The following is a 27,480-nucleotide window of genomic DNA, read 5'->3' on the forward strand; positions in this document are numbered from 1 at the left end:
ACTGGGACGGAAGCCGCGTGTCCTTGCCGTGGGAAGCTCGGGTCCTGCCCTCGCTTCCCCTTTTAATGGGGTGGACTTTGTATTCAGTGATGACTGGCGTTAACTTAAATGAGACAGGTTGCCCTTTTAATTAAACCTGCAGTCATCGGTTTATAGTTTTAATCGCTGCAGATGAGAGAACACGGGGTGCCTTCTGGCTCCATAAAGACAGCTGCCAAGTGTCTCTACCTTTGGAACACGCAGGTGCACGTTTATATTAAGTGAGGCCGCGAATCGGAATTCTGGGTGTCTTACTAGATGGTCTATTATTGGAAATAACGCTTTCAAGGGCAGTTCTAGGAGAACAGTGCCTGCTTTTCTGCAGCCCAGGGAGAGAGGAAGCTTTTTCTCTGGGTCCTGCTGTGCTTTCTGTCACCTGTGCTCAGGGCCTGTGTGCCGGGGTTCCATCAGGTGGCACGATGGAGAGAGCGTCAAGACGCGCTGCACGGGAGAGGCAGCGGGGGCGGGACAGGTGGGCCCCGCCTGGGATCGCCGCCTCAGGGGACGTGTGCTGTCTCCACAGGCCGCTTGGTGCTGGCACAGTGCAGGACGCTGCTGGCCAGCGTGGGGGCTGCGTGCCACTCGGACCACGGGGACCGGTAAGTGCTCTCCAGGTGCTGGGCCTGCGCCTTCACTGTGCTGTGCAGCGTGGTGGGGATAGAAAGTGACCAGATCTCTCAGGGCCAGGGGCCGGCGTAGCAGAGACCCTCTGTGGGCCCTCAGGAGGGGAGGGTGGAAGCTGCAGCCTAAAGCAGGACCAGCAGGTGACCAGGAGAAGAGAACTGACACTTCCAGCGTCAGGTGGGGCGGGGAGAGGGGCGGGGCTGGGGCGGGGCGGGGCCAGAGCGGGGCTGTGCGAGCAGGGGCGGAGCCGGGAGGGGCCGGCTGCAGAGCACTCACTCAGTCCTCAAGAAAATGGGGGCTCCTGAGGGCCGGCTGAGTGGCTCAGTTGGTTAAGAGCTCGCTCAAGAGTTCGAGCTCTGAGCAACAGCGGTTCAAGTCCAGCCCGAGCTGAGCAGCCGCTGAGCTGCCAACAGGTAGCAGGATGGCTCAGCTAAAAAAAAAAAAAAAAGGAAAATGGGGGCTCCTGAAGGGGTGTGACACATCAGGTTTGGGTTTCATATAACTAGCTTCCCCTGCCGGGTACAGGAAGGCAGATGGTGATGGGGGGTGGAACCAGGCCGACTGTGGGGGCTCAGGCATCATGCACCCCCGGAGGAGGAGAAAGAGGCTCGGTTTCTGGTTTGTTGTGGGTGTGGGGCTGCAGAGGTGGGAGCGGAGCTGGATAAAGCCCTGGGCTTCCGGAGAGAGCAGACGTGGATGTGCTCAGGGTTAGCTGGGGTCGTGCCTGCGCACATGAGACTCTGGAGAGGGCTCCTAGAGCAGAGCGCCCTGTGGCCTGGACGAGGCGGCCTTAGCGCCCTGCAGCTGTGGGACTGTGGGGGGCAGGTGGGGCCCGGAGCCCAGATATGACAGCCAGAATCACCGTGAGGAGCAGTGAGGCCAGGCCAGCCTGGAGCGCAGAGAAAGGGCACATGGGTTCTGTCCCTTGCTGCGCGCTCAGGTGTGCCATCGCTCACGGAACACCCTCCACGACCCGCGGGAGGATCTGAGTAGTCCATTTCTAGGACGAGGAAACTGAGGCAGAGCGGTCAAGCTGGCAGGTGCGCTCTGCAGCCTTCATGGCCACAGAGGCGGGAAGGGGAAGGGGTGGCAGTGGAGGCAGAGGGCGTGAGGAGGGGCTGGCAGCATGGCTCAGAGGGACAAGTGTCTAGAGTGGCCCCTGCGAGGGTGGAAGAAGGCGATGGAGGCACGTGCTCAATGCCCTGTGTGAGGTAGGGGTGCCCCTCTGCTGGCGCCTCCTGGATTAGGAGGTGAGGTCACCCAGTGGGGGAGGCCGCATCCGTGCCCAGTCCTGCTCTCACCTGTGGCAGGATGGGCTGCAGGGGCCTCCAGCTCTGACACTTGGTGACTGGAGGTGATGAAATGCACCCCCTTTCACCTGGCCCTGGATATAAAGGGCACTTATCTGGGCAGTTTTCAGGCGCTGTAGTCTGACAGCACAGTCTGCCATACTGTTCGGCCCCCTGGCTTATGGGCCGCTTGTGAAGGAAAGACCTTGAGCAGTGGCTCTGCTTGGGGATTTGAGGACGGGGGTGAGCCTCATGGGGCCCAGCTTCAGAGCCACCTTCAGGCAATAAATATGGGCCAGGACCCCAGGCACCAAAGCCCTGTGCTCGGTGCTGCAAAAAACCCAAAACAGGCCTGGGGTCACCACAGCCTCAAATGCTGTGCTGGAGGCAGGACACTCTGCCGCGCATGTGTGTGCGCCATATGCGTGTGCCATGTATGTGTGTGTGTGTGTGTGTGTGTGTGTGTGTGTGTGTGCGCGCGCGCATGCGCACCTCTGAGACCTGGAAGCCCCTGTATCCCAGGGCTGGCTCGCTGGACACAGTGACTAGAGGTCTGTCATGCTCTGGGCAGAGGGTCTGTGCGGGGAGAGGCCACAGTGCTGTGTAGTCCCCAGCACGAGAGGACCCGGGACGGGGAGAACAAGGGAGGCTTTGGAGCTGGGCCTGGAAGACGGGTGGGCTCAGGGCTGTGTCTGCAGAGAGGGGAGGTGGGCACTGCTGAGAGCAGAGGGGCCATGTCCCTTCCTGTGCCTTTCTCCATGACAGCTAACTCCGCTCTTGCCCCTGCAGGCCGTCCCCGGTGCTGCTGAGCTGTGGCATCCCCTCTGACGTGGCCAGGAACGCGCTCCGGCTCAGCGTGGGCCGTAGCACCACCAGGGCAGACGTGGACCTCGTGGTCCAGGACCTGAAGCAGGCCGTGGCCCGGCTGGAGGGCAAGGCCTAGTGCCGAGGCCACCTCACAGGCAGCCTTTCTGAGGGCTGCGCCAGGGTGACACTTCTTGATTTGTCCATGTCTCCATTTTGTCTCAGAGTGTCTGAGCGCAGTGACTGGGGTTTGTGTGTACTCTGGGCTCTGCCCACCCCCGTATGCAGGTCAATGAGGAGGGGCTCTGCTCGGCACACAGACCCCACAGGTGCTTATGGGCCCAGGACACACACCTGCACAGCCTGTCACTCTCGCTGCTGCTGAGTGGCCCAGGGTGAAGTGGAAACACTTTAGCTGTGACCACACTGCCCTCTAGGAAGTAGGCCGAGCCTGTTCCCAATGTCCCCTTCCTGGGATGTGGCATTTTTGTCCTGAAGATAAAGTCCTAGTATTTATAATCAGTTGCCAGTTGCTATTAATGTCATGAAAATAGGAACCCTGATTTTTGGTTTTGCTCATGGCCTCCCTGTAAATGTCTGTACAGCGGTTGGTTTACGCCGGCGCCCCCACCCCCGGCCCTTCTCAAGCCCTTTCCAGACAGGCCCTCTCTCTGCTCAGTGTCCGCACTTGCGAGCCCTGCGGTCTCCAGGCTGCCGGCCACACCGCCTCCCCACCAGTCTCAGGCCCCATCTGTCCTCTCCCCGTTGATCATTTGCTCAGGGTCTCAGCCCAGATGTCACCGAGTCGTGGGGTGGCCGCTGCTTATGTGGCTCTGGGTCGTTCCTGAGGTGGAAAGCCGGTTCACCCCTGACTCGGCCTTCACCTTCATTTTATCTGCAGGAGAATTCTTTATCATGGCAGATGCTTTGTGCGTTGTGATACACAGCAGATGTCACTTACATAGGAACGACTTTTTAATCAAATAACGCTGATCGTGTGGTTGTAAGGTGCAAAGAACTGCACGATGACATTGAGGAAACAATGATGAGAAATTAAATGAACTAATGAAAGATTTTAGCCCCGTATTGGACGTTTTCTATCTTTTCTAGTGGGTGCTTCTCTCAGGGGCACCAGTGTATGTGAGCTGGCTGTGGGGGTGGGTTAGAGGGCTGTGCAGCAACCCCGACTCATCACACTTTAGCTCAGGAAGTTCAGCTTAAGATTGAGTCTCTGGAAGCCCCTAGAAAGCAGGTCCCTAACATGCAATGCCCTGTGGCTTCCTGGCACAGGCTACAATCCCAGCTTCCCCAGCAAAGAACTGTGGGTGTCCAGCCCCACTGAAGAGAACATTCTGGAAAATGCACTTGGGACCCTTATCCACAGCCCCACAGACTCGGTTGCTGTGGTTGGAAGGTGGGCTGATGTGGGGACCTCCAGACCCTCACTCAACTCCGAGGCCCCCGTCCAGTGTCAGGCCTGTGCCCATCGCTGGGCCTGAGCAGCCGCAGGGCCTGCAAAGCTCAGGCCAGCCGAGGGTCAACATCCAGGGTAGATTTCCCAGGGGGAGGTGGGCCCTCAGCTCCCTGTGGGACGACACAGCTGAAACATTTAGACTGCCACGCACCTGGTGGTAAGTTCCCTGGAAAGGGCCCCACAGTGGATGGGTCTGCCCTTCCAGGTGGCCTCCCCACAGACCAGCAGGGGCCTCAGGGCCACTGCCCACACTGGGGGACACAGATGCTAGGGAACCTGCTGCTTTCTTGAAAGGATGCTTGTAACTGTAAACACCCACTGGGTGCAGGAAGTCTGTCTCAGGCTGACACACTCATGCATCTGCTCAGTCTTTGCACCATGGGAGGAAGAGGCATGGTCCAGCCGCGGGGCAGCATCCACTGGCCGGCACCCACCCCAACCTGGACCCGGTGTGGGTCCTTCCCCTGCACCCTCTACCCACCACAGCTCTGGGCACCACAGGAGTGGCTCGGGCGGGGCTGCAGGGCCTGCCTGCTCCCCAAGGCCCGCCCCCCAACCTTGCCGCCTCCCATCTGCCCTGTGTGCTGCTTATCGGGTAACCGGAGCCCAGAGCTGCGTCCACACCTGAAACAGGAAGCCAGGCCTGTGCCTGAGCCCCGAGAGCCGGCTGGTTGGCCGGGCCTAAGGATGGAGGAGCAACGGGCGCTCGCGGCCGCCAAGGACGGGGACCTGGCCACCTTGGAGCAGCTGCTGGAGGCTGGCACCCTGGGCCCAGGCATCATCGACGCCCTGGGGGCTGGCCTGGTGCACCACGCAACCCGGGCCGGCCACCTAGCCTGTGTCAAATTCCTAGTGCAGCGGGCCAAGCTGCCCGGTAACCAGCGGGCCCACAACGGGGCCACACCAGTGCACGACGCTGCTGCCACAGGCAGCCTGGCCGAGCTGTGCTGGCTGGTGCGCGAAGGGGGCTGTGGTCTGCAGGTGAGTGGGGACAGCAGCTGAGTGAGTGTGGGACAATGCGGAGAGCCGATGTCCATGTACATCGAGGGAGGCGTGAGCCATGAGCCAGAAGGGCCGAGCGCCCCGGGCTCTTTTTCTCTTGGGGACCCACCAAGCAAACCCCACAGCTAGGTCTCTGCCATATGTCTCTGCACCCCCCACCCCACCCCAAAGCAACACAAAGCCCTTGAAAGCCAAGGCCACCTCGTAAACCACCTGGTCTCCCCTACTGCACAGAGCAGCCACTCGGCACTCTCCCCCCATGGGAGCGCCTGGCCTTGCGGGTGGGGGTTCTGATCCCTGGGTCCTGTTTCCCAAAAAGTCCAGAAAAGGATCCGTAGATAAGAGCAGTGTGCACGTGGAGCTGGGGGCCCCAGTGGGTGACAGCACAGGTCCGGCTCTGGGGGCCATGGGCCGAGAGCCTTGATGATAGAGGGGTCTCCAGGGCTTGTCGGGGGGGGGGGGGTTCTACCAGGGCCCGCCCTCTCCCTGTTCCTGCCTCACGCCCCTTTGTGTGGGCAAAGGAGGACAGTGAGCAAGCTTTGACAGAGCTGGGTGGGCGTCAGGGTGACCCGCTGGGTCCCAGGAGACAGACACTCACCAGTCACAGCCTGGATGTGCCATGGCCTCAGCACCACTGTCCTCGTCGGCTCTTTCCGTGCCCCAAGGGGAAACTGGGCGGAGTGGAGCCATCTCTGTGCCTGGGGGATGCCCAGGTCTGCCAGTCCTGCAGTGGAAATGCTCCCACGAGGACCTGCGGCTGGCAAGTGGGTGCTCAGTGGGGTGGGGGCCAAAACCAGACGCGCAGCCGGCTGCCAAGCCCACTTGTTGGGCAAGCGGAAGCCTGTCTGAGCAGAGGTGAGCAAGGGGCATGACTGCGCCCGGGCGAGGGGACTGGCATGTGGCAGGGTCACACAATTTTACCCAAAAGACCTGGACTCAGAAGACCTCCCTCTTACCTTGAGCAGGTGGCCTCACTGAGTCCAGGAGGGCCTCTCTCTGTATCCTGTGATGGGACGAGCAGCAGTGGGGGAGGGGAAGGGAGGAGCAGAAGCTCCGAGGCAGGTGGGGTTCCCCACAGTGTGGACCCCAAGGCTGGCCCTGGCCCAACTGGTGCTACCCAGCAGGAGTGAGTCCGGGCCTGCCGCCCCCTCACCACCCTGCTGTGCCTCGGCAGGACCAAGATGCCTCGGGCGTGTCCCCACTGCACCTGGCCGCTCGCTTTGCCCACCCCGTGGTGGTGGAGTGGCTTCTCCGAGAGGGTCACGCGGCCACGCTGGAGACGCTGGAGGGGGCCTTGCCGCTGCACCACGCCGCTGTCAGCGGGGACCTGACCTGCCTAAAGCTCCTGACCGCTGCCCACAGCAGGTGAGGAGCTGGGCCCAGGCTGCCGGCCCCTGGGGCAGCTGTACCCAGGGGGCAGAGGACAGCGGGCTGGTGGCCTTTGAGGTGGCCCTTGCAGGGCAGACACACGGTGACAGGGGATGGGGAGGGACACGCCTGGCTGTTCCCACCACCCCATGTGTGTTCCCAACAAGGCTTGACAGCTCAGCTGTGGAAGAGCGTTCTTATTCCTGGTCCCCCCATCCTGACCCCTTGGCGAAGGCCTTGGGACTCGCCTCCGGGGATCTTCCCAGAGTGTTCACACTGGCTGCCTGAGCCTGCCTGGCCACAGGATGTCTCTTAGACCCTCAGTTTTTTAAAGTCGTTTCTGCCCTTTGAAAACTGGGAGACTTCACATTACACACACACACACACACACAAAGGTTCTGTGTCCCAGGGCCCATATTCTCTCTCACCTGGCACCAACTGCGGGAGCCAGGTGAAGTCTGTGTCACCAGGGGGTGGGGTGAGTTAGCTCTGGGTAGGGGACCACCCCTCCCTGCAGCAGGTCACTAGGGACCAAGAAGTCACCTGGCTCTGCAGCCGGTGGAGGCAGAGCAGACGCGGGAAGTCCCAGGACCCTGCTCCAGTCCATGCACACCCGCGCAAACGCCAGGCCTGCGCGCCCACGGACCGCCTAGTGTCCTGCTCACAACGCCCCTTTTTGCAGAGCAGCTCTGGAGTTCCCTGACCTGCCCCCTGCAGGCTAGTGGACTAGTCGCCCCTAAGCAGCGCCCCCTGCCGACGAGCACCGGCGGCGCGCACAGCTCGATCGGGAGTAGGCGGAGCTGGATTCCGGCGGCCGGTGCTCCGCGTTCCGCTTCCCGTCCCCCAAGCCGGTGCCCTCGCGCGGTGCGCAACATGTGCGACCCTCCAGGTGACCGGCTGGGGCCCCTCAGTCGGCAAGGGGTGTGGCCGCAAAAGACAGGCCAGGTGCCGAGCTGCCCCTCCCCCATCTGGGCCCTTGGCCGCAGCGTCCCCACCCCCACGACCCCCTGCCAGTCGCTCTCTGAACCCCGCTGTCCCCCACAGCAGCGTGAACCGACGGACGCGCAGCGGCGCCTCGCCGCTCTACCTGGCCTGCCAGGAGGGCCACCTGCACCTGGCCCAGTTCCTGGTGAAGGACTGCGGCGCCGACGTGCACCTGCGAGCGCTGGACGGCATGAGCGCGCTGCACGCGGCCGCAGCCCGCGGCCACTACTCGCTCGTCGTCTGGCTGGTAAGGGGGCGTGGAGGACGGGGGAGGGGAGGTCCCGAAGGCTCCTGCCTACTCCCGGAGCCCCTCGGAGCGCGCAGGGCCTGGCTGCGGTGGGGGCGCCCCCCCCCCGGGGTCTGTTTGCCCGCCTGCCCCGAGAACTGGGAACCAAAAGGGTTGCTGGGGACTGGATGTGCCCGCCCACCGTTCCAAGCACCCGTGGTCTCCAGACCCAGGCCTGGCGGGGTGCCACCCGGAGTTCACAGCTCTAACTGGCTGTGGCTACGGACTGGTTGGATATCAGACCCCCCTGCAGGGCTGTGGGGACCTGCAGCTGCTATCCCCGAGGCTCTCCTGCCCTTCCCCCAGGGGTCCTGGTGCGTCTCCTGGGTGCTCTCAGGGTTGGTGGCACCCAGGTGCTCCGTCACCAGTGCCTGGCACCTGCAGTGCTGGCCCTGGTCATTTGGCCACTTGTTCACGCCCAGCTGCCTGCCTCAGAGCAGGGTCAGTCCCCACCCGGCTTCCCTTCTGGACCCATGGAGGAGTCATTCAGGCCTCTTTGCTGAAGGAAGCCCTGAGACCCTGGAACATAGAGCGGCCCCGGTTGGGGCCGGGGGTGCCTTCTTCCAGAGTGGGCTGGGGACTTCTGCCCCCACCACAGAAAACCAGACCAAGTGGGGTCTCGGGAGCTCTGAGGGTCGGTCAGAGAGCTGATGGAGTCAGAGCCGGGGGGTCTCCCTGAGGAGAGGCAGCACTGAGGATGGACAGGAGGGGGCTGGGCGAAGGGTGGGGCGGAGACAAGCTCCTGGAAGGGGCACAGCTCACCAGAGTTGGGGAGAGCCTGGCCGTGGGTGGGCTGAGGTGGAAACGAACAGCAGACAGAGGCCCCGGGAGGACCAGGGCTGTTTCCTGAGGATGCTGGGGAGCTCCTGAAGGTCACGCCGGCTGCTGGTGGAGAAGGGGGCTCTTCCAGGCTCAGAACCTCCCACTTTCCCAGGGGACCCCCTCCTCCAGCCCCTCCTTCAGCAGGCTGGCCCCACACCCCAAGGAGCCTTTGTAGGGGCGCGCTGTGCCCTCTGCCTGGCAGGCAGCTCCCCAGGTGGCTCCCCGCTGCCTTCCCTGCCCACCTGGTCAGGATGGCCGCCAGCCGGCCCAGCACTCCACCCTGCTCTCCCGCTGGCTTCCCTCCGCAGCCCCAACACCTGACAGACTCGTGTATGTGACTTCTTTTTCTTGCTGGTTGTCCATTTCTGCCCCGGAGTGTAAGGGCGCTGCGTTCCCCTTACACATCAGCAAGATGTGTAGTGAGCAAGCGAGGGAACGAATGATTTCCCCTGGCCCCGGGATGAAGTCCAGCCACACACCTTGGCCTCCCAGGCCACCAGCATTTGCCTGCGGACTCCCTTTGCCAGGGCATCTCCCGGGCTGGCCCCTGGCCCCTGAAGCACCCTCCAGCGCTACACCTTTGCTCAGGCCGAGTCCCCTCCTGGGCTCCCCCTGACAACGCGGCCCCTCTCAGGGACAAAGCCCTGCGGCCCCTGCTGTACCCGCTCTCCAGTCGTCAGGCCCACCCTGGCCACCAGGCGGAGTTGTCCTCATGTACCTAGTCTGTCGTTCTAAGCCCGTCCTGTAGTTCTGACCCCGTCCACTTCAGACCTTAGCCGCCCAGAAACTTTGCTGCCCCTGCACCAGGACTCCTGGCCCCGGGTGAGCCTGAGCCCTGGCCACCTCCGGCTGCAGGTGCTCAGCATGTGGAAGTGAGTGGGTAGGCTGTGCAGGGGGAGAAGCCACAGTCAGAGCGGGGTGGCGGGGTGCCCAGGACGGTACCGGGGAGTGGGCAGGAGGGGAGAGGGTCCAGTGAGCCCCACGGAGCCCCATAGGGGCTCACCCCAGGGGAGGAGCAGCTGAGGCCACGGGATCAAGGGCCAGAGAGGCTTTACACATGCAACTCCCCCATGTCCTCCTCCCTAGGGGTGCTCCCTGTCCAGCCTCAGCTGGCCCGTCACTCTCCCTCCTCCTCTCCCAGGTCACTTTCACCGACATCGGCCTGACAGCTCGTGATAACGAGGGGGCCACAGCCCTCCACTTTGCAGCTCGAGGTGGCCACACACCCATCCTGGACCGGCTGCTGCTGATGGGCGCCCCCATCATGAGAGACTCCTGGGGTGGGACCCCCCTGCATGATGCAGCAGAGAACGGGCAGACGGAGGTAAGGCAGCATGGAAGGGTGTTTACTTAACTCATTAATTAGTGAGGAAACCAGTAATTCACAGTGATCACACACACACACACACACACACACACACACACACACACACACACACATGGAATGAGGAGGTGAATTTACAAATAGACTCATGGGTGCAAACCAGTCAACACTGACGGAAATAACCGATTGCACTCCACCGGACACAGACATTTTGCCTTTCCCTGGACAAGAATCATTTGCGGTACAGCCAGGTGTTTTTACAACTTACAGAGTTGTTGGCTCAAAGGCAGTGAATGCAAAGCAGAAACATGTGCTGAACAGAACCCTTGGTAATTACTGTTTTGCCCATTTCGGCACCTTTCTCATTCTCCTGATACACCCGTTGAACTGTGTCCTTAGTGTCGTCAACACTCGCACGTTTTACAGTAAATGCTTTTTATGCTATAAGTTATTTCTCTGTCCTCCTGTATCCTGGACTTAGAGTGGAATGCTAATTACTTAAAAATTGTGTGCACAGGTTAATTATTGCACCTATGGAGTTCATTTTGGGATGGTGAATGAGGCATCAGAAAATATTTGCGATAAAAAGAGGGTGTTGGGTCTGATGGAATGGAGGACCCTGGACCAGTTCATCCTCAAGATGCCAGCCTTGCGTCCGGTGATGCACCCTGGTCCAAGGTGGCGGTTAAGGTCATGGGCTCTTAGACCCATTGCTTTGGCCCCAGGCTGCCCACTTCCTAGCGTTTTGACCTTGCGGGGCCTCTTGTCCTTCTCTGTGCCCCGTTTCCTCCTGTGTAACACAGGCCTCATAATAAACCTCACGGGGCAGCTGTGAGGACGAATGGAGTGGTCCACATGCCACCCCGGACGGTGCCTGGAGGACACGTGGGAAGGCCTCCTTGCCTCATCTCTCCACGCGGTCAGCATGATGGTCCCCGCAGCCCCGACTCCGGGATGGCCTTGGGCTTTGCAAGGCACAGCCTAGAGACTGGTGTGGCTGGAGAGTGGGGATGGGGGGTGAGGCCTGATGGCACGAGTCGGCCATTTTTAATGTGTTACTTCTACAGTTTTACAAACCTATAGAACAATTGTGTTTTTTTTAATTCAGTCAATGGATAGACTTGATTCAACCATATCCACAAATTTACCCCTTTTCCCTTCTTTATTCCTCTTGGCATCTCAAGGCTTTCCATACAGACTCATGGACGGCTTTATATCCTTCCTCCTCGGGACTGATCAGGCTTCTTGAGTTTGTGCTTAGGTGTTCTCAGTCTGTTCTGTCAGATTCTCAGCTGTTCTCTCTTCAGATATGACCTATGCATCCGTTCTCTCATTCTGGGATTAACTGGTGTGTTTAGCCTTGACCATATCTGCTGGTCGCCTGCTGTAATCCTTCTGTCTGGCTCTACCATAATCTGCATTGCTTCTTCTGACCCAGTTTCTGTTTACCAAGTTTTCAGCTTCGGTTTTTAACTTGGTCACTATTTTTATGGTCTTGACCTTCTCCACTTAGTCATGTTTCAAATCTTCTGTGTCGCTTTTTATAGGTTATCACCCCACGCCTGAATTTTCCAGCTTCGTTTTTATTTCTTTGAAAGTTGTAAGCATGGTTGCATTACAGTCTGTGTGTTCTGTCTTAGGGGGTCTGTTTCTTGCGTGTTGTGCCTCCCAATCTCATTTCTGGTCTTGTTTCCTTGGGCTGCTGGCTTGCTTTGACTGTATGGTGCTCACTATATTTGAAAAATGATCTGTTGAAGTCATCCGAGGCCTTGAATGGTGTCTTCTTTGCTTCTGCCTGTCAGGCCCACGTGGGACCTGCAAGCCCAGGGTCACTTAGTCCACACTGCAGGCGCGAGGGTCACCAGAGCATCCGCGTGACCCAGAGCAGCGGGCTGGCTGGCTTCCAGTATCTTTTCTCGGAGGCTGGAGCCCTCGGCCCCTGTGGGAGGTGGAGAATCAGAGCCTCCCCTTTGGAGCACCCATGGCTTTTGCTGGACTCCCTAGTCCCAGGAGGCTGAGAAAGAACCACTCAGGTCACGGCCGTTTCTCCTGCATCAATGTGCTCTAAATGCAGAAGCAACGCTGAGTGGCGGGTGTATCCCCCCGAGGGTACTTGTCTCCAGGAATCCCTCCCTTGTCACCTCTGTGATGCTGAGGAAGGTGACTTCTACGTCTAGTCTGTTTTGCACGTTGACTTGGGAGTGGATGGGTGTGACTCGCTGATGTGCATCTATCCTCCCAGCTGTTTATTCCGCTGGCATGGCCGCCTCACATATTTCCAGACTTCAGCCTCAGCCACCTGGCACCACTACCCTCCGCTCACAGTGCCCGCAGTGGTCGGGCCATCGTTCTGCTCCCCCGTCTCTTCACGTGGAAATGACACACAGCTTTGAGAGTGGCTGTGAAAATGGGAACGGGTTCTGTAGTTAAAGCCGAGGACATGGCTGGGGTCAGATTCCAGGCCGGGATCCTTGAGGCGTCACCTGAGCTCTTAGCGAGCTCCTTACCTCAGGGATTCCCATGCAGGACAGGACTGCAGGGGTGAGGCTCGGGGACTCAGCCCCCCCCCTGCATAGAACGGTGGCGGGACCTTGGGCAGGTCCCCCAGCCAGTGTCAGCCTCAGTCCCCCCCTGGGAGATGGGGCAGGTAAGCTGAGTGCACGGTGCCTGCCCTCCATCATCACCTAGTGAGTGTCATGGACGTGGGCATGCACCAGTCACATGTGCCCACCCCCTGCAGTGCTGCCAGACCTTGGTCTCCCACCATGTGGACCCCTCGCTGCGGGATGAGGATGGTTACACCGCGGCAGACCTGGCAGAGTACCATGGACACCAGGACTGCGCCCAGTACCTGCGGGAGACGGCCCAGCGGGTAAGCCTCAGGGTCCCTAACTATCCTGGGGGCCTGGGGGGTGACAGGGCTTCCTGCTGCCCTGACTGCTGAGTTAGCTAGAAAGCTCATTGTGTATACCATATCGTTTGCAGAACAAGGGGCCTGGGCCAGGGCTGAGTCACAGGCTGTGACTGGGACTAAGACAGGGCCTGTGGCAGGGGTGTGACAGGGGCCAGGTGTGTGATGGACCATGACTGGGGCTGTGACAGGGGCCATGGCTGGGGCTGTGACAGGGGCCAGGGCTGTGACGGGGCCGGGGCTGTGACAGGGCCAGGGCTCTGACAGGGCCAGGGCTGTGGCCGGGACCAGGGTGGCTTGTGGCTGGACTTTGGCCGAGGCCTGCCACCCACCTGGGCTAAACCCTGCTTGTGACTTGGGGACCCCATGGACATGGCTCCTAGGGTGACGTTATGTCAGACTGAGGTTAGCCTGGGGTGGGAGCAGGGCCCTGGGCCCTCGGTGAGGTGAACTGACGAGGCCCAGCCACCCCGTCAGCCCAGAAGCGGCAGGTTCCAGTCCTGCTCCCTTCTTGGCGAGCCACTTCCCCGGCTGTAAGGACAGGGCTTTTGTTTGTCCTGCCGGCCCCAGGCCCCAGCACATGACAGACCACAAGTGTTTGAATGAATGAATGGAGGGGCGGATGGAGGGTGAGCAAATGAATGGATATGAGGGTGGATGGACAGACAGACGAGTGGGTGGATGGATGAATGTGCAGGTGGGTGGTCTGCAGTTAGGTCAGCCAGGAGCCGGGCTCCCCCAGTGCCCTCCTGCCCGTCCCCTCGGCATTCTAGGCCCAAGGCAGTTACTGTGAGAAATTAGCCCCAATCTGCCAGTTCTCTCTTGTGTTCACCCTTCAGAAAGTGTCCCTGGGATGGTGGGGCCCATTTCCAGGTGACAGCATTGAGGCCCAGGGAGGGGAGGTGCCCCCACACTGGGTCTCCCCCGAGGCTGCTGTGCCTCCGTGTCTCTCAGGGGCGTCCAGGCCCAGCTGAGGCAGAGCTGCGGTCCGCTCTGGCCTTGGGCCGGTGGGACAGTCCTCACCTGGCCACCGCCAGGAGCCCCTTGTCGCCACCGCCCGAAGCCCACAACGCCTGCCATGGCTCAGGGTCTGCTCAGGGCTCTGGGGCACACGCCAGTTCCCTGCTTTGTCCTGATGTCATAGTTTCAGAAACAAGAACTAGAGCTACTGGTGAAGTAATTTATTTACTATTTATTACTAAATGTTTGGGCATTGTTTGGTAAAAGGTTGTCTTGCTGGCTTGGGTTTGAAAAGTCGGTGGAACTTAGCTGGTCCCTGGTGTAGTGGACACAGCGTCACAGTCTAGGGGGACCCCGCCATTTGGGTCCCTTCTGGGCCCCTGTGTGGTCACCTGGGTCAGTCCGGCAGCTGAGATTAGGACGTGGAGTGAGCGGCTACTTGGCTGCCAGGCTCCACCCGGCCTCTGGCTGGGGTCCCTGGCTCGACCTCAGCCCAGCCACACTGCCATGCCCATGACCTTGTGCCAGGCAGGGTGTCGGCCCAGCCCTCCACCTCTGGGCCCCGCACATGCGTCAGCCCCTCCGGCCACTATGCCCAGCTCTCTGAGGTGGACAGGGGTTCCGAGTGCTCTCCTGACACCTCAGGATCCCTGGGGCTTCTTTTGGTCCTGGCTGTCTTCTTGGTGTCACCACAGGATTCGAGGCAGTGTCCCCTTCATTCAGGATGCCCCAGGCCAGCCTCCCCACCGGCCCGTCCACTTGCTCTGCCTGTGGTGGTGGAGGGCGGGGGGCTCGTCCGCCCCCTCCACAGCCCGTCAGGCCTGCACCTGGGGCCGAGGCCAGCGCATTCAAGCCCAGACCCTTGGCTGGTGTGTCCAGTGAGCTCCAGGAGCCCGTTTGGGACTCAGGGTTCGGGCTGCAGCCTCTGCCTCTTTTCTCCCTCAGCGCCCAGGGCAGCAGGGGGTGCCAGCCTCTCACCACAGGCTGGGGTTGCCCCCCTCCCCCGGGCCACCTGCCTGGTATTCCCAGGCTCGGCTCCGTGGGAGGGCAGGCTGTCAGCTGGGGGCCGAGGCTGCGGAGGCTGTGTGCCTGATGCAATATTGATGGAAACGTAATATCCAGAGGTCGCCGGCGCTGGCCTCTTCCCCTGTCGGGCTCAGGAGGTGGTGAAAGCCATCAATTCCCCCGCCAAACGGCAGCCTGCACCCACACCCAGGTAGTCATGCGTCCCAAGAGAGGCAGCCTGGGGGACGAGGCTGGACAGGTAGTGGTGACACCTGGCCTGTGGGAAGCGCCCCCTTTGTAGGCGGGTCTGCAGGACATTGGGGGGCCTGTCCAGTGCGGGACCTGCATGCAGCTCAGAAAGTCCAGGCCCTGCCTCAGTCTCCCCACCTTGACCTTGGCCAAGTCCTTTTGTTCCCTGGGGCCTGGGTGCCTCCTCAGCACAGCAAGGGGCTAGGGCTCTCTGACCTGGGTGAGTCAGGGGTTAGAGGGGCCCCCGGAACCCCAACTCCCTCCTGCAGTGGGCTAGGCAGCTAGCCAGGCTCCTCGCTGAGGGACCGGGTTTGAGTGAGATTCTGGCCCAGCAGAAGCAGTTAGGAACAGCAGCCCAGGGTGCCGAGCATGGTCCCCCAGGGGGCCTTAGTCCCCAGCATCTTCCGTGGCATCCGGGCTAGCTTGCTTGCCCTACCCCGGTACTGATTCCCACCACGCGGGTGCTGGCAAGTTCTGAGCAGCTCTGAGCCTTAATTTTCTCATCTGTAAAATGGGTTGAAGAGCCTCGTTGGAGCGTGAAGGAGACATCCACTGAGTTAGCAGGTGCTAGCTCCGTCCCACCCCCCAGGTCCAGAAGGGCCCTAGGACACCTTCATTTGACAGAGGGGGAGCTGAGGCCCATAAAAGGCAAGGGACTCCCTGTCCCCTGGGAAGCCTCCTCCCCAAGGGAGGGGCAGACCTGGCCATGTAGCCAGTAACTGAATCTCAGCCATGGTGACCGGTGTCCGGCACCCATCTGTGGGTCATGATTTTCTCAGCCCGGGTGGCATTACAGGCTTGTAACCCTGCTCAGCACAGCTGTCCTCGATGTATAATGCATGGCAGGCACAGCACTGCTCAAATCTCACCAAAAACACAGGACAAGGGACCACAGGCCATGGACAGGGCGCCAACCCCGGGGCAACTGCCCGACTGGGCAGGGGGCAGCACGTGTCCAACTGTCAGGACCCCAAAGGTCGGGACCCAACATCTGCTCCTTCCAGTGCTTGTGGATTTGCTTAGTGTCTGGGGCCTAAGTGAGGGACGCGGGGATGTAGGTACTCCTGTCGCCAGGGAAACCCCACAGCAGACCCCCTGCTAAACTTCAGAGGTCACCGTGACATCACAGTGACAACAGGGATGAGGTGTGTCCCCGCAGTCTGTCTCTATAGCTCCTCATCTGCCCAACAACTGCAGTGTTCCCTGACTTACAGGCAAGGAAGCGGAGGCCCAGGGCGTCTCTGTGGTGCAGTGGATCAGGGATTCGCCCTAAGGGTGGGTGGCAGGAGGCCCCCCTGGCTGCAGGTGCTGCCCTGGGGCCAACATCCACTCCTCTGGGCCCCAGACCAACTTCCTGCCTCTTCTGTCTTCCCCGCCATGAGGGGCTGCCTCCACCCCAGCCGAGCCTCCGGCTCTGCCAGGGCACGGGAGGTTCTTGCCCCTCCCCCCGCGAGCAGAGCCCATGGGGAGAGAGGCATTGGGGTGGCCCTGAAGTGAGCGCCCTCCCCTGTCTGTCCGACTATCTGCCAGCTTCTCTAGTTGTGCTGTGGGGTCTGGGGTTAGACTCGACCCTGTTTAAGACTCCTAAGTCTGCCTATGTCTACGTATGTGGACGCTGGAAGAAGACACGAAACTCTTGGGTCCGAGACACATGACGGAGAGCCAGCATCACGTTTTGTTGGGTTCCCTTGCACCCCAAGTCCCAGAGTAATGTAACGTGGGCCCCAATGGCTGCTGCTCACACAGGAAGTTTGTGTCCCAGCCGAGGACGACAGAGCCTGGGAACCCTGTTTTATAGCGAGCAGTAAGCAGCCTTTCGGGTCCACCCTACAGATGCAGCCTTGAGACGCCAGGTAAAGCGCAGCCAGAGCTGTGCCTTAGTCAGGGTGCTCCTGCTCACAAAGGAGCAGCGATCGCGAGGCTCCGGCCCTGGCAGGAGCCGGGACTGGGGTCGCAAGTAAGATTCCGATCCCAGCCCTGTCTCTTCCCAGCTGTGGGGCCTTGAGAAAGCCTCTTGCCCTCTGAGCCTCGGTTTCCCCACTGCGCCCTGGGGCTGCACTGGAGGATTCCTCTAGGTGTTCTCTCCCTCTTGTGACCCAGGATCTCAGGTCTCCCCCGCCTCTCCCCAGAGGGTCCACTCCCCTGGGCCCTGCCCTGTGGAAGGGTAAGGCGCGTGGTAAGAGATCCCACACCCAGCCCAAGCCTGCCTGGCCACCTGACACCTCTGCTTTCAAATATTAATGTGACACCTCCCACTCCCAGGGGCAGCAGCTGTGACAGCCCCCAACAGCCCAGGACGAGCACAGCTCCCTGTGCTTGCAGCCTAGCCCCTGCCTCCGCAGGTCCTCCTGGGCTGGGGGCCCAGCAGAAGCTCCCCAGTCCACTGCACTAGGCTCCTGGGCTCTCAGCACGGATTTCCACAAGAGCAAGGTGTGAGGTGCGTGTGGTCGGCATCGGGGTTTCAGGCTGTGTTCCTTTCCAGTGGCTTCCACGGGTGGAGGGTCCTGGACAGGAGTGTGACTGTGGCCAGAGGTGGTGATGCAGACCAGGGTTCACCTGAGGGCACGCCCAGGCCGGCGTGGCCAGCTAGGGTGTCCACCTCCTTGCCGGGAGGTGGGACTGGCCCACCTTATGGATGAGCAAGGGAACACTCAGGGTGGCTGAGGGATTTGCCCCAGCAGGACCGGCAACATCACATGCAGGGCCCTGTGGAAGATGAAAACACAGGCCTCTTGTTCCAAAACGATTCAGAAATCGAAGGCGGAGACAGCAGAGCACTGCTCCAAGCTGCGGCCGGGGCCCCAGATCCTGACGCAGGCCCTGGCCCCAGGCCACGTACCCCGCAGGGCGCTGATTTGAACCAGGTCCTCTGTCCTGCTGAGGACACTCCAGCGCCAACCTGGGCGCCCACTGGAGAGGGGGCGAGGAACTTCAGGCTGCTGGCCAGGGTGGGTGCTCGGAGGGAACAGGCTCAGACAGGAACCAGGGCGGCTGCATGCCGGATGGGCCTCCAGGCGCACTGGCCCAGCCGGGAGCCCAAGGGTCTGCCGTCTGCGAGACAGGGTCAGACAGCCTTCAACTTCCAGCTTCAAACCAGAAGGTAGCAGGCCTGGCTCTGGAGGACAGCTCAGGTGTCCTGGAGAGTGTCCCTGCCACCTAAAGAGGGACAGGTAGAGGCAGGCAGGTGAGCGCAGCCGCTGATGACAGCACCGGTGATGTCAGGGCTGCCCGCCTGCATGCCTCTTGTCCCCTCCTCACCAGCCCTGTGTGTCTGCTGGGCCAGGAGTCTTGGCCCCTGCTGGTCAGATGCAAAGGCAGAGGCCGAGCGGGGCTGAGTTGGGGGGATGCCTCCAGGTCAAGGCTCCTTCTGGCTGCCCACCAGTCAGCGCTTGGGGGGCAGGAGAAGTGGCCGAGGCCCCGTCTGTGCCTTACCCCAGACAAGGGGCAGGATGTGGGAGTCCAGTGTGGTGCCCCTGCAGTCCCTGCACGGATTCCCCAGGCTCCCCGGGCCCATCTTGGTGGTCTGTTCCCAGGGGCCCTGGGGGGGCTGGCCTGGACACTGTATGATGGGTCCTGGGTACAGCACCACCTCGCTGAGATGTGCTCACAGCCTCACGGCCCCCGCTCCTGGGGCTGAGAAGAGTTCCAGGCTCCTTGTTTTTCCCCCATTTGCAGGGGCCGGGCACCTGCTGTCCTCTGAGAGGGGGCCGTCCCAGGTGTCAGGGAGGGTGTGTGTGCATGTGTGTGCGCACGTGTATGTGTGCACTTGTGTGCATGTGTGTATGCATGTGTGTGTGTACATGTGTGTGTGTGCGTGTGTGTGTGTGTGTGTGTGTGCATCTCTTGTAAGGCCAAAGGAGTGAGCACAAGCTGCTCTAACCCAGCGCCCAGAGCTGGGAGGGAACTATGAACCAAACCTGAAGATGGGAGGGGAGTTACCTGGTGGTGGTGGCATTGGGGGGCACAGTGAGTGGTGGTACTCAGTGGCACGGGGTGTTTGGGAGCCCTGGCCACCCAGTGTGAAGGGGTGGAGAGACACAGGGGACAGAACCGGGGGGGGGGGTACTACCCCGCACTCCTGCACACATGACCCTCTCCAGACCCTGTTCTGGGATGCACCGCCCGCCCCCTTGCTATGAGATGGGGCCGGGCTAGCCCACTGGACACCCCCCACCCCCACCCGGTCTCCCACTGACCAGACCTGTCCACCCCCAGGTGCCACTTCTGATGACGCCTCCGCCCCCGCCGTTCCCTCCCCCTCCGCTGTCAGCTGCCCGGTGCGCCCTGGAGGATGGAAGAGGGGGCTCAGGTCTCGGGAGCCCCACCTGTGAGTACACATCTGCAGGGAGGACTGGCCTGGGACAGGGTGACAGGAGTGGGCCCTGCTGGCCTCATCCCGAGGTCCGTGGAGGGGGGAGTGGAGGGGGTAGCAGCTGACTTCAGACAGCTGCACACTCGGGCCACTCAGAACAGGGCTGTGTCACCCGTCACGTCGCCCAGCCCCTGAGCTCCTCCAGGCTTCCTTTCTTGTCTTTGCTGCTTTAAAGCGAGGTCAACATTTTCCTCAACGGGCACTTACAATCAGTCAGCCAGCCTCCTGCCCAGCCCTCGGGGACCCTCTGTGAGCTGAGCCCCTGGGCCTGGCGCTCCTGCCTGGGCACAGCTCAATGCCAGGTTGGGCAGCCTCATCCCCTCTCTGGGCCTCCGCTTGTCCAGAGGCCCAGGCCCCTCCGTTGTGCTGCTGCTGCTCGCTGGGGTTCCCACAGGTGCAGCACCCAGGGGCTGGCAGGGGGCAGGGGCATGGTCCTCGAACTGCAGGCTACCACCCGTTAGGGGACCGTGAGCAGCAGCATTTATCGGAATGGAAGGGAGGTCCCTATGTGGTGAGGGCGAGCACTGTCCACGGGCTGAGTGGTAGTTACGTGGCACACGCAGGGCTGGCGTCCGGTGGGAGGCAGAACGTGATGCTCACTGGGGTGTGGCCCTGGGTGAGCGTCTGTGGTGGGGACAGGAGCACTGGGGTGCTAAAAGGACGGGCTTTGGGGTCCCATGGGCTGCATCAGGTCTCGGCCCACTGAGCTCCTCCCACGTTTTAGGAGGGGGTGGGGAGGGGGCGTGGACGGGATGATGAGAATAAAATGTATACTCTCCAGCCGGCTGGCTGGACGCCCATGGACGCCCGAGGCAGGAATGAGTGTGCCCGGGCCCTGGGGCACTTGCTGGGGAGCTGGCTGGGTCTCAGGCTCCAAGTCCAGCGTCCTTCAGGAAAGCCGGTTCTGTCCCAGGTGCAGGGCCTTCTACTCCCCCCTCCAGTCCCTTCTGGAAGCCCCTCTGAACCCCCGTCCCGCTTCCGCCCTACAGCAGCATCTCCCAGCCCGACCCGGCCTGGCCGGCCTGACCAGCCTCTTCTGAGGGAGCAGAAGACCCACACGGCACCCCCGAGGGTCACCGCCAGCTCCATGGTCGTCCCCACGGTGCGTCCCCATACGCCACGTCCCTGCCCCCCAAGGCATCCCTGCCCACCCTCAGAGCCCAGCCGCCCTCACCATGTGCTCCTGTGTGGACCCAGGCCAGGTCACCTCCGGGTCAGCCAGCACCTTCCCTGCACCTGGATGTCAGATGGGCGCCTGGGGTGACAGACTGGCTCTGGAGGACACCCCTGTGTTCTGAGGACATGGGAATTTCAGGGCCACAAGCAGCTTGTCACCACAGCATGGAAGGCGTGGACCCCTCTCTCGTTCCAGGAAGTGCCAAGCCCCTCCTCCTGACCCCTGAACTCAAGATGCTTCACGCCCCTCCTCATGGACGCAGATGTCCACGGGGAGGGTGGGCCTGGTGCCTGCTGCCCGCCTCCTTGGAGGCTCCCAGCCAGCCCAGAACCCAGAGGAGGAGGCACTGTTCCTTTCTCCTCTTCCTGGGCATGAGGCCCTTACACACCCAGCCCACCCTTTCCTCGAATGGGTCTCTGGAACTCTCAGCTGCTGAGATGTTTTGTGCAAGTTTGGGACATGCTGCAGTGTTGCCACACTAAAGGCCATCTGACAAGTCCTGCAGTCCAGAATTGGCCACCAGACTTTTTCTATGCAACTGTCCCCATCCACATGGCATGCCCTGGGCTACTCTTCCTCACCAGATAGGGCAGAGGGGGGGGAATCTGGTTGCCTCTCAGCGATCCACCCCCCCTCCCCCCACACACACACCTGAGTCCCACAGGGGACTGGGTGCCTGCCCTCAGAAAGCTCAAACTTAACGGGGGTCGATGGTCTCCCCCGCCCTCCCGGGCCAGCCCCCACAGCCCCTCTCCCTGGTCCATACTGACCCCGGGTGGCCCTCCCCTTCTCTCCCAGGTGGGTCCCTTTGGGGCTCTGAGTGACCTTCCCGCATCTGCACAGGGGACAGAGACAGTGGCAGGGGATGCCCAGGACAGACTGGTTGCGCTACAGTTGGACGGGTTGCCCTCAGGCGACCTCGATGGGCTGGTGCCCACGCGGGACGAACGCGGCCGGCCCATCCCGGAGTGGAAACGGCAGGTGATGGTACGGAAGCTACAGGCCCGCCTGGGAGCAGACCCTGCGCCAGAGGCTCAGGTGGGGCCCGGTGTGGTGTCGGAATCAGGCCCTGGGGGCATAGTGTGGCACGTGGGGGCGTGGCCAGGCAGGGAGGGCTGGGGCCAGAGCGTAGAGGGTGGAGGCTGGAGTAGGAGCTTGGTTCTGGCAGGTGGGCATGGAAGGTGGGGGCCCTTGTGTGGCCTCAGCTTCCTCTGCTGCCAGAGGATGCAGTTGAACAGGTCAGAGAGTTAGAAGTGTGATTCCCACATGTTTGATCTAGCAAGCTGTGACATCCCTACCTTGTGCCAAGCCAGGCTCTCGGCAGTGAAGGGGACCAGCCCTGCCCCACTGGTGCCTGTATTCCAGCAGGGAAACCGGGCGAACGGGCCACTGTGCTGTGTGTGGGGGTGGGGAGGGCGAGTCCACGTGCTGTAGAGAGAAGCAAAGCAGTGAAAAGGGGAGGGGCTATTCCACATGGGTGCTCAGGGCAGCTCTCTGGGGAGGTGACCTTGAGCAGGGGCCAGAAGGAAGTGAGAGAGGGGCTCTGGGAATTTGTGACAAGCGAGTCCAAGCCGAGAAGACAGCAAGTGCAAAGGTCCTGAGGTAGAATGGGCTGGCCCAAGGGAGAACTGGGAGGAAGCTGGAGTGGAGTGAATGAGGGACGCTGGATGAAGGTGAGGCCAGAGAAGGGACAGACCGTAGTACAGGACTGATTGCTGTAAGGTCTTCGAAAACCTGAGCAGAGAAGGGCTGAGATTTGAGTTGGATTTTACCAGGCTCCCTCTAGCAGCTGTGTGGGCTGTAGTTGTAGAGTCTCCCCCTAGAGCAGCGGTTCTCAACCTGTGAGTCGCGACCCTTTTGGGGGTCGAATGACCCTTTCACAGGGGTCGCCTAAGACCATCAGAAAACAAGAAGATATTTACATTACGATTCATAACAGTAGCAAAATGACAGTTATAGAGTAGCAACGAAAATAATTTTATGGTTGGGGGTCACCACAACATGAGGAACTGTATTAAGGGGTCGCGGCCTTAGGAAGGTTGAGAACCGCTGCCCTAGAGGGTATGGTTTTGTCTGAATGAGGTGTTCTGCGCCCTTGGTCTAGAACAGCCCTCTCCAATAAAGTAATGCCAGCCACATGTAGCTTTTTACGTTAATTAAAATTAAAGTCAACCCCCTCCTCAGTTGCAGTAGCCACAGCTGTGTCGTGGCTGCATGCCCTCTCCATGTTGCAGAGGCACTGGACGGTGCTGGTGTAATGGCCCAGCCTGGCCTTCACTCTTAGGCTGGAAGCTACGGGCTGAGGGCAGAGCAAGGCAGGGGTGGGGCGGGGCTCCTGCACAGACAGGAAGCCCTGAGTCTGACCTTGAGGAGGCTGGAGGGGGGCGTGGAGATGGGAATGGAGGGAGGATGGGTGGAAGGGGCCTGGCTATCACAGCCTGGCCAAACGCTTCGAGTCCCTGTGCCCACCCCCCCAGGACCATCATGGGCTGGGCACTGCCCAGGATAGTGGCTATGCCCCCCAAATCTGCTCCCTGCCTTGGGCCTGCCGGGACAAGGAATCAGAACTCAGTGCAGAGTGCTGCCTGGCACCAGACTAGCCCAGGCCGCTTGGCAGCCAGGCGGGGACTCGTGCCCTCACCTGTGAAACGGGCACCTCCCTCAGGGGCCTTGAGGCGTAATCAGGCTGGCACAGAGCCTGTGCCCGGAGAGAGCCCAGCTCAGGGTCCCTAAGTGTCTGCCCCCCAACAGACAGTGAAGCCTGGGGGGCAGGGCTGTATCTGGTGCAGGGCGAGCCTGGGGGGTGTTCTGGGGTGAACCATCAGGGGAACCCGGGGCCCAGTGGCTGAGGCTGCCCCTCCTCCAGGGGCACAGAAGGCCCTGGGGGTGGGAGGGGGTGGGAGGGCTCAGGAGAGAGACCCTTTGGATGAAACATTGAGAAGATGAAAGGGAAGGGGGTGGCAGAGCAGAGACACCCCGGCCTCTTCTGAGGGGAAGACTGGGCCCCCTTGGGCGGGGTGGCTGCCCTGAGCCTCAGCCTTGGAACTGGGGCTGGCCAGCCCCCATTTACTCTCTAAGTCCAGGCAAGGGACAGCTGGTGTCCAGGGCTGGTCTGGGGTACCTGGGGCCACCGAGTCAGGCCACCCTCGGGGAGCTTGCATCCAGCAGGAACACGCCTTCTCCCCGCGACCCCGCTGACCTGCCTTCCCTGTGCCCAGGACGACAGCGGGAACGCAGGCCCCACGGAGCAGGCCGCCTGGCGGTTCTCGCAGACGCACCAGGCCATCCTGGGCCCCTTCGGGGAGCTGCTGACGGAGGACGACCTGGTGTACCTGGAGAAGCAGATCGCAGACCTGCAGCTCAGGCGCCGCTGCCAGGAGTACGAGAGCCAGCTGGGCCGACTGGCGGCCGAGCTACAGGCCCTGCTGCCCACGCCCCTGGTCAGCATCACTGTCAACAGCCACTTCCTGCCCCGGGCGCCCGGCCTGGAGGGCGAGGAGGCCCCCAGCCCGGAGCCCCCGCCCAAGGGCTCCGAGGAGGCAGCAGTGGCCGTGCCCGGTGGGCAGCCCCTGCCTGTTTGGTGCAACCATGTGGCCCGGCTGGTGCGCAGCATGTCCCTGCTGCTGAAGGGTGTGAACGGGCTGGTGCAGGCTGAGGAGGGGCCGGCAGCCGGGCCCCCCCAGGAGGCTGGTGCGGAGGCCCCGGCCAGCCCCCTGCAGAGTGAGGCCCAGCGTGAGATCCAGGAGAGCGGGGTGTCTGTGCGGACGCTACGTGGCAACTTCGAGTCGGCCCCCGGCCTGCCCTGCGCCCCAAACCCGGGGCCCTGTGAGGCGGGGGCCCAGCCCGGGCAGTGCCCGAGAGGCTGCTGGCTGGCCGCCCCGCAGCCCCGCGGTGACCGGATCGGCGGGGAGCCTGGGCCGGGTGACACAGAGGAGGCCAGTGACTCGGGCATCAGCTGCGAGGAGGCGCCGTCAGAGGCGGGGGCCGGGCACGGCCCCGACCTGGCCAACCTACGCAAGGAGCGAATCGTCATGCTGTTCCTCAGCCACTGGAAGAAGTCGGCCTACACGCCCGCCCTCAAGACGGCCGCCTGCAGGACCCTGGAGGCCCGGCGCTCGGGGCCCAGAGGGCAGGAGGTGGCCAGGGGCCCGAGGCCGCCCTCCCCGCCCTCCTGCGAGGGCCCCCGGCTCGGCCACCTGTGGCAACAAAGGAACATCATCACCCACCTGCTTGGCCACTGGAAGGCCATCATGGCCCACGTGCCCTCCCGGCAGCTGCGGCGCCTGACCCGGAGTCCCCGCGGCCTCCTGTCCCCTGAGCAGTTCCTGCCCCACGTGGACGGGGCGCCTGTGCCCTACGGCAGCCTCACGCTGGACCTGTTCATGCTGGGCTACTTCCAGCTCCTGGAGTGTGACCTGCCTGCCGAGGAGCGCAAGGTCCGCCATCTGCTCTGCTTCGAGGTCTTCGAGCACCTGGGCACCCACGGCTGGGAGGCCGCACGGGCCTTCCACAAGGCCGTGACTGACGAGGTGGCCGCCGGCCGCCGGGCCTGGAACGATGGCTTCGAGGACATCAAAGCCCGCTTCTTCTGCTCCGGCCGCGGTCCCACCTGGGACACCGAGCCAGGTCGCAAGTCAGGCCTGACCCCGCTCGGGCCCCTGCCCCACGCCAGCGCCCCCAGTGGTGGCCCCGAGCCTGCAGTTCAGCCTCAGGAGCTGGGGCCTGGCTCCCAGTGGGGCAGCTTCAACGGCGAGGACATCTGCGGCTACATAGACCGGAGCTTCGCCTTCTGGAAGGAGAAAGAGGCCGAGATGTTCAGCTTTGGAGACTGAGATGGGCTGGCAGCCTGCCTTCCGGAAGCGGTTGGGAGTGGTTAGACTTTCTCTTCTCTTTTCCTTTCCACCCACCTGGTGGCCAGGTGAGCCCGGAGGCCAGGCTGGCAGACACTCCCTGTGCCAGCTGCGTCCTCCAGCTCTGCCCCTGACAGTTTCCTCCTCGGCAGTATCCTTGTCGCCACCAAACCCAAGGAGCCCTCTCAGCCTCTCATTCAGCCCTGACGGTGACCACTTGCCGTCCCAGCCCAGGTCCCCCTGCCTGGTTGTCCCCTGGGCACCTGGGATGCCAGCCCGTGTTTCCCGTGGGCCCTCCTTCCAGAGCCTAGGTGTGCTGTCCCTCAGTTTCTCCGGTGCTGGTGGTCCCGGCCTGTCCAGAGCCTCCACTTGCCCCGCATTGGTCCTGCCTCGGTTTCTTTTGGTGACCTTGGGCCATGCCCTTCACCTCTCCAGACCTCCCCCCATCTGTGAGATGGGAGAGGAGCTGGGAGAGAATGGGGTCCAACGGGCAAAAGGCCTCCTGTCAGACTGGACCACCCTCCCGACTCCTCCGGCTGGGGAGATGGTCCACGCGGACGGGCGCGCCGGTCACACACAGGCTGTGACCCACTGACAGACATGTGCTCTGCTGTCATGCCATGATAGTGCCACCCAAGGTGTTCCAGGGGATCTGGTCCCCAAAGAGAAGGCTTCCTGTGGGGCTCCCGTCAGTTGAGCAGCCCCTCCCAGGCCACACAGCAGAGGCAGCTGCAGGGCCCCACCTGCAGGCTTAGGACATCAGGGACGTCTGTGAGAGAGGCCATGGCTGAAAGGGGACTCAGCAGAGGGGGCCACCGCCCTGCCCTCAAAAGTGAGCTGCCGGACCCAGAGGAGAGCTTGTAGCTGGGATGGGGGTACACGAAGCCAGACCACGATGAGGTGCAGCCACGCCCTGTGATCACCCGAATGTCACCCAAGTCCCTCTCCACGAGGGACTGAGGAATGGAGATGGACGCTCCCTTAAAGAGCCGCCATTGCTGCAGAGTATCTCATGAACAGTTCCTGGGGACAGAGTCCCAAATGGCTGGCCACAGCATCTGCCTTGTCCCAGCCGCCGTAGCAGCCACGACGATGGGACTCACCCAGGCTGTGGGGCCGAGAAGGGTTGGCCCAGAGTCCAGGGGACTGTGGGGGAAGGTCCTACAGCTGTGTGACGGCCCCAGCAGGGAGCATTTGGGGAGGAGGCCTCAGGAATCTCTGGCCACCACCTCCCTGCAGCCAGACCTCTTGGGACAGGAGTGTCCCCACCCGCCTGCAGAGCTCGGAAGCTGGCAGGCGAGTCGTTGGATGGAAGCTAGAACTCTCCCAGCCAGACGCCTGGGGTCCCACAGGGAGGAACACTCGAGGAGATATAAAGCTGGGGGTGTCAGCGGGCGGGGACAGCCAGCGCTGGGAAGGGAGGACAGGAGTTTGCTAAATAAAGACTCCCATTCCTGGCTGCCTTCACGCTTGTGCCTGTTGTCCCCAGGAAGAGCCACCTGTGCCCAGAGAGGGTCCCAGCACGGGGTGGACACCAAGACCCAAGTCCAACTCCACTGAGACCAGAGCCCCACGGAGCCTCCACTTCATCTGTAAATTGGGGTGTCATGCTGGCCTGCCCATGCCCAGGGTCACAGTGAGGGTGGACTGAGGTCCCATGTGGGAGGGGTCTGTGTCCTGGGACGACAGTGACACTCGCCCGCCTGCGATCTGTATTGAAGGAGCAGGTTCCAGTAAGTAAGGCGCCGACCTGGGCTCCCACAAGCATCTCAACACTGTCGGGGAGGCCCCAGCTCTTGGCCTCAAAGCATGATGGATGGAGCTAGAGGGGAGCTTCCTGGGGCTGGCCGGCAGTGTGAGTCTGAGGGTGGGGCTGGTGACCCTCAGGGTGGGGGGCGTCAGAAGATGTGGGCACTCGAGGACTTCGTCCTTGTGTGCTG

At 62.0% G+C, this 27,480-nt stretch overlaps 2 protein-coding genes across 3 annotated transcripts in view; both read left to right on the forward strand.

The window, feature by feature from the left end:
- SCLY (selenocysteine lyase) overlaps positions 1 to 3,842 on the forward strand; it is a 42,614-nt gene extending 38,772 nt beyond the window's left edge. The window contains exons 11-12 of the mRNA XM_019629364.1: positions 563 to 638; positions 2,742 to 3,842. Of these exons, the coding sequence (XP_019484909.1) occupies positions 563 to 638; positions 2,742 to 2,895 (230 nt within the window). The 3' untranslated portion in view covers positions 2,896 to 3,842. The remainder of the gene's footprint in view (positions 1 to 562; positions 639 to 2,741) is intronic.
- A 1,075-nt stretch (positions 3,843 to 4,917) lies between these two features.
- Positions 4,918 to 27,358, forward strand: ESPNL (espin like). 2 transcript variants are annotated; one of them, XM_019628541.1, is made up of 9 exons: positions 4,918 to 5,211; positions 6,407 to 6,597; positions 7,645 to 7,831; positions 9,834 to 10,016; positions 12,757 to 12,888; positions 19,357 to 19,468; positions 20,503 to 20,615; positions 21,534 to 21,728; positions 23,909 to 27,358. In XM_019628541.1, the coding sequence occupies exons 1-9, from the start codon at positions 4,918 to 4,920 to the stop codon at positions 25,520 to 25,522; spliced, it is 3,021 nt and encodes a 1,006-aa protein (XP_019484086.1). In that variant the 3' UTR covers positions 25,523 to 27,358. The 2 variants fall into 2 exon arrangements, with proteins under 2 accessions (XP_019484086.1, XP_019484097.1); XM_019628552.1 differs by lacking the exons at positions 4,918 to 5,211; positions 6,407 to 6,597; positions 7,645 to 7,831; positions 9,834 to 10,016; positions 12,757 to 12,888 and adding an exon at positions 18,069 to 18,089.
- The last annotated feature ends 122 nt before the right edge of the window (positions 27,359 to 27,480 follow it).

This window comes from Hipposideros armiger, unplaced genomic scaffold (assembly GCF_001890085.2).
Source record: "Hipposideros armiger isolate ML-2016 unplaced genomic scaffold, ASM189008v1 scaffold_17, whole genome shotgun sequence".
NCBI lineage: Eukaryota > Metazoa > Chordata > Mammalia > Chiroptera > Hipposideridae > Hipposideros > Hipposideros armiger.